The sequence below is a fragment of the Egretta garzetta genome, unplaced genomic scaffold (genome assembly GCF_000687185.1).
Source record: "Egretta garzetta isolate BGI_Z169 unplaced genomic scaffold, ASM68718v1 scaffold215, whole genome shotgun sequence".
In the NCBI taxonomy this organism is placed as follows: domain Eukaryota; kingdom Metazoa; phylum Chordata; class Aves; order Pelecaniformes; family Ardeidae; genus Egretta; species Egretta garzetta.
Window position 1 is genome coordinate 5,391,933 of NW_009259719.1, and position 3,430 is coordinate 5,395,362.

The 3,430-nt window shown below is 63.3% G+C and overlaps 2 protein-coding genes across 2 annotated transcripts in view; one reads left to right on the top strand and one right to left on the bottom strand.

Annotated features, from left to right (window-relative positions):
• The first annotated feature begins 38 nt into the window (after positions 1 to 38).
• On the top strand, positions 39 to 2,283 carry LOC104126663 (2'-5'-oligoadenylate synthase 1). The gene is made up of 6 exons (XM_035894840.1): positions 39 to 359; positions 534 to 828; positions 908 to 1,083; positions 1,166 to 1,407; positions 1,495 to 1,627; positions 1,708 to 2,283. The coding sequence occupies exons 1-6, from the start codon at positions 165 to 167 to the stop codon at positions 2,227 to 2,229; spliced, it is 1,563 nt and encodes a 520-aa protein (XP_035750733.1). The 5' UTR covers positions 39 to 164; the 3' UTR covers positions 2,230 to 2,283.
• A 554-nt stretch (positions 2,284 to 2,837) lies between these two features.
• The window catches only part of SEMA3F (semaphorin 3F), an 89,765-nt gene continuing 89,172 nt past the window's right edge, over positions 2,838 to 3,430 (bottom strand). The window contains 1 exon segment of the mRNA XM_035894664.1: positions 2,838 to 2,890. Coding sequence (XP_035750557.1) covers positions 2,838 to 2,890 — 53 coding nt within the window.

The window sequence follows — 3,430 nt, forward strand, 5'->3', positions numbered from 1 at the left end:
GGCCACCTTAACTGCCTGGTGGTGACGCCATCGGGGCGGTGGCCCGGGAAGGTTTAAAAGCTGTTGCAGGCAGCTGGGAGGCAGAAAAGCTGCTGCAGGCAGGAGCGGGCAAAGGGGAGGCTGCAAGGCAGGAGCAGGCAGAGGGAGCCACCACACCTGGCAGGATGGATGTGGGGCAGGTGACATCCACCAACGGGCTGAGTACAGTGGCTGCCAACAGGCTGGATGGCTGGATTGCGGAGACCCTGCAGCCCAGCACAGATTTCTGCAAGCAGGTGAAGCAGACGGTGAAGCAAATCTGCGACTTCCTGAAGGAGGACTGCTTTGAGACCAACATCCATGTCCACAAGACCGTCAAGGTGAGCACTGCCTAGCTCAGGGGCCAACTGGCACCCCTGTTGCCACCCTTCCCTCTGTCCCACTGCTCCACCTCCTGCCCTGCCTCAGTTTCCCCTGGAAGCTCCAGGAATGGTGACAGGCAATCCCCGTGCCGAGGGGCAGGGGTGCTGAGCAGGCAGGCTATCTCTCTGCAGGGCGGCTCAGCAGGCAAGGGCACAGCCCTGAGGAACAACTCCGATGCCGATGTGGTGCTCTTCCTCAGCTACTTCTCCAGCTACGAGGAGCAGAAGCAGAAGAGAAGTTATATCCTGGATTTGATCGAGAGGAGGCTGCACGCCTGCAGGCAGAGGCTGACATTTACCGTGGACATCAGCGAGCCCCGGTACAAGGGTCCCGGCAATACACCGCGCTCCCTCAGCCTCACCCTCTGCTCCAAGGAGACCTTGGAGTCCATTGAGGTGGACATTCTGCCTGCCTACGATGCCTTGGGTAAGGAGCGCGAGCTGGTGCGGGGCTGGGCTGGGGCGTCTGCACCGAGATGGCTCTCACCCTCCTTCTCGCCCTGCAGGGCCGGTGAGCCGGGATGCCCCCCCGGACGCCAGGGTGTTCGTGGAGCTCCTGAATGCCCACAGTGACCCCGGGGAGTTCTCCCCCTGCTTCACTGAGCTGCAGAAGATGTTTGTGAAGCGTTACCCTGCCAAGCTGAAGAACCTCCTGCGCCTGGTCAAGTACTGGTACAAGCAGGTGAGGGCCTGCCCGGCTTCCCCAGCACCTGATGGGCACCCACCCCGGCCAGCTCTCACCCCCATCCCTGTCTTCTCCCTAGATGCTGAAGCCACAGTACCCCTCCGCAGACCTGCCCCCCAAGTATGCCCTAGAGCTGCTGACCATCTATGCTTGGGAGGAGGGCACAGGCTCCTGCGAGTCCTTTGTCATGGCCGAGGGCTTCCGTACAGTGCTGGAGCTGCTGTGCCAGCACCGGGAGATCTGCATCTACTGGGAGACATACTACTCACTCCAGCACAGCCAGATCGGTGCCCACGTGAAGGAGCTGCTGCGCAGTCCCCGGTAAGGACTACGCCCGGTGGGACCAATGCCACCTGCCCCATGGTGTTGCCTAGGGCTGACGGCAGCGCCCACCCTTTCTGTTCACAGCCCCATCATCCTGGACCCCGCCGACCCCACAGGGATCCTGGGCCAAGGCAAAAATTGGGACCTAGTGGCACAGGAAGCTGCCCGCCACCGTTCACTGCCCTGCGTCAATACTGCGCGGCCCTGGGATGTGCAGGTAAGGCTGGCTGTGCCTGCGGGCATCACGGCCCCTCCTGCCCCTGCTGGCTTTGCCCACCCACTCTTCTGTCCCCGCAGACAGCCCGGACCGTGAAGATTGAGGTGAAGCAGCTGATGGGTACCAGCTTGAGCATGACTGTCAGCCCAGGCACCACTGTCTGGCAGCTGAAGGAGAAGATTGAGCAGGCGTGGGGCATTCCCTGGTACAGGCAGCGCCTGGCACAGCAGGAGCCAAGCAGTGTCGTCCTGCAGGATGACAAGACCCTGGCCACCTATGGCATCTTCTACAGTACCACGCTGCTGCTGCTGCAGACCGAGTCCCAGGCAATGGAGGTCTTTGTGAAGGACGACAAGAACCGGACCACCACCTACACTGTGCAGCCCACTGACACTGTCCAGGAGCTGAAAGAGCAGATCCACAGGCGGCAGGGGCCTCTGGCCAACCAGCAGCGCCTGACATACGGCTCCAGGGAGCTGGAGGACCAGCACACCCTGGCGCACTACAATATCCAGCCCAGGAGCACCATCTTCATGCTCCTACGGCTCCGGGGGGGTGCAGTCCCCCAGCACCCCCAGTTCCCTGCCTGCTCGCTCTCCTGAGCATCGTCCCCACCACCAGCCCACACGCCTGTACCCTGTCGTCACGCTGGCAATAAACACCTTGATACATCCTTGTGCTGCTCTCACTGGGTTGGGGATGGTGCCAAGTGGCATGCGGGGGGTAGTCAAAGGGGGACTGGTCAAGGGGGAACCCCATTGGGATGAGGGGGGACCTCAATGCTGCCAGCTGCTGGGACAGCATAGGGACACAAGCAGCAGTGCTGCCTGAGCCCAGGGTGCCCGGTGGAGTTGGGGGTGCTAGCCAGACCTCAGGAAAAAAACAGCTCCATACTCTGCCTCCCCTCTGCCTGCTCCAACCCGCAGCAGCTTCTGAACCTCCCTGGGCCACCACCCTGATCACCACCAGGCAATTAAGGTGGCCCCAGCCCTGGCTCCCCAGGGTGTTCCAGCACAGGGACTCCCCACCACAGGGACCCTGCACCAGACCCTGCCCGGGGGCTGGGGGTACCCCGCCTGTGCCCACGCCGGGGGGTCAAGCGTCCGGGCTGGGGCACAGCCCGTGCTGGGACAGGGCTGGTGCTGGTGGCCCTGGTGCCACCACAGGCAGTAGGAGGCAGCAGACACCGACATCGGCTCCCGCCACTGCCTTAAGCGCTGGGCTGGCGGCACTGGAGAAATGCCAAGTTTCGTTTTTCGTCTTCTTCCAGAAACGAAAGCATGAGGGGGCTGAAAGCCTGGGGGGACCCCATCGGCCTTGCCATTCTCCCCACGGGACTTGCCCTCCCTACCGCCCCGGGTGCTGCTGAGCACCCCGACTGTTTTGGCTCAGGGTGGCAGCGGGGCTCCCTGCTGTAGGGCACCAGCCTTGGCCACCCCAAGCACTTCCTGGGGCTCCGGCACCTGTGTCCGACCAGCACCTGTCCTGCCTCTCCAGGGTCCCATTCCCACCCATGGCCCCCCCCAGACCCAAGGGTGGCCCTGCTGCTCTGTCCCCCTCATGGTGCCATGCACAGGGGGTCACAGCCTGGCCTTGCTGCCCCCCACCCCCCGGGGCAGGTTTACATTCATCCGTAACAGTCGTTAATAAATATTTTGGTGACTCTGCGGTGCCAACAGCCAGCTGGGTCCTCCCCTGTTGGTGCTGGAGCTGGTGGCATGGGTGGCCAGCGGCCCCTCAGGGTGGGGACAGTCAGCCCAGCTGCCCTCCTGGCCCCCAGAGCTGCAGCCCCCGCCGCTGCCC

Bases quoted from the DNA above. Each gene is read 5' to 3' on its own strand.
- LOC104126663 (XM_035894840.1), top strand. From the start codon at position 165: ATGGATGTGGGGCAGGTGACATCCACCAACGGGCTGAGTACAGTGGCT. The intron at 1,408-1,494 runs GTAAGGACTACG...TTCTGTTCACAG, and splicing joins GAGCTGCTGCGCAGTCCCCG to CCCCATCATCCTGGACCCCG. The intron at 1,628-1,707 runs GTAAGGCTGGCT...CTGTCCCCGCAG, and splicing joins CGCGGCCCTGGGATGTGCAG to ACAGCCCGGACCGTGAAGAT.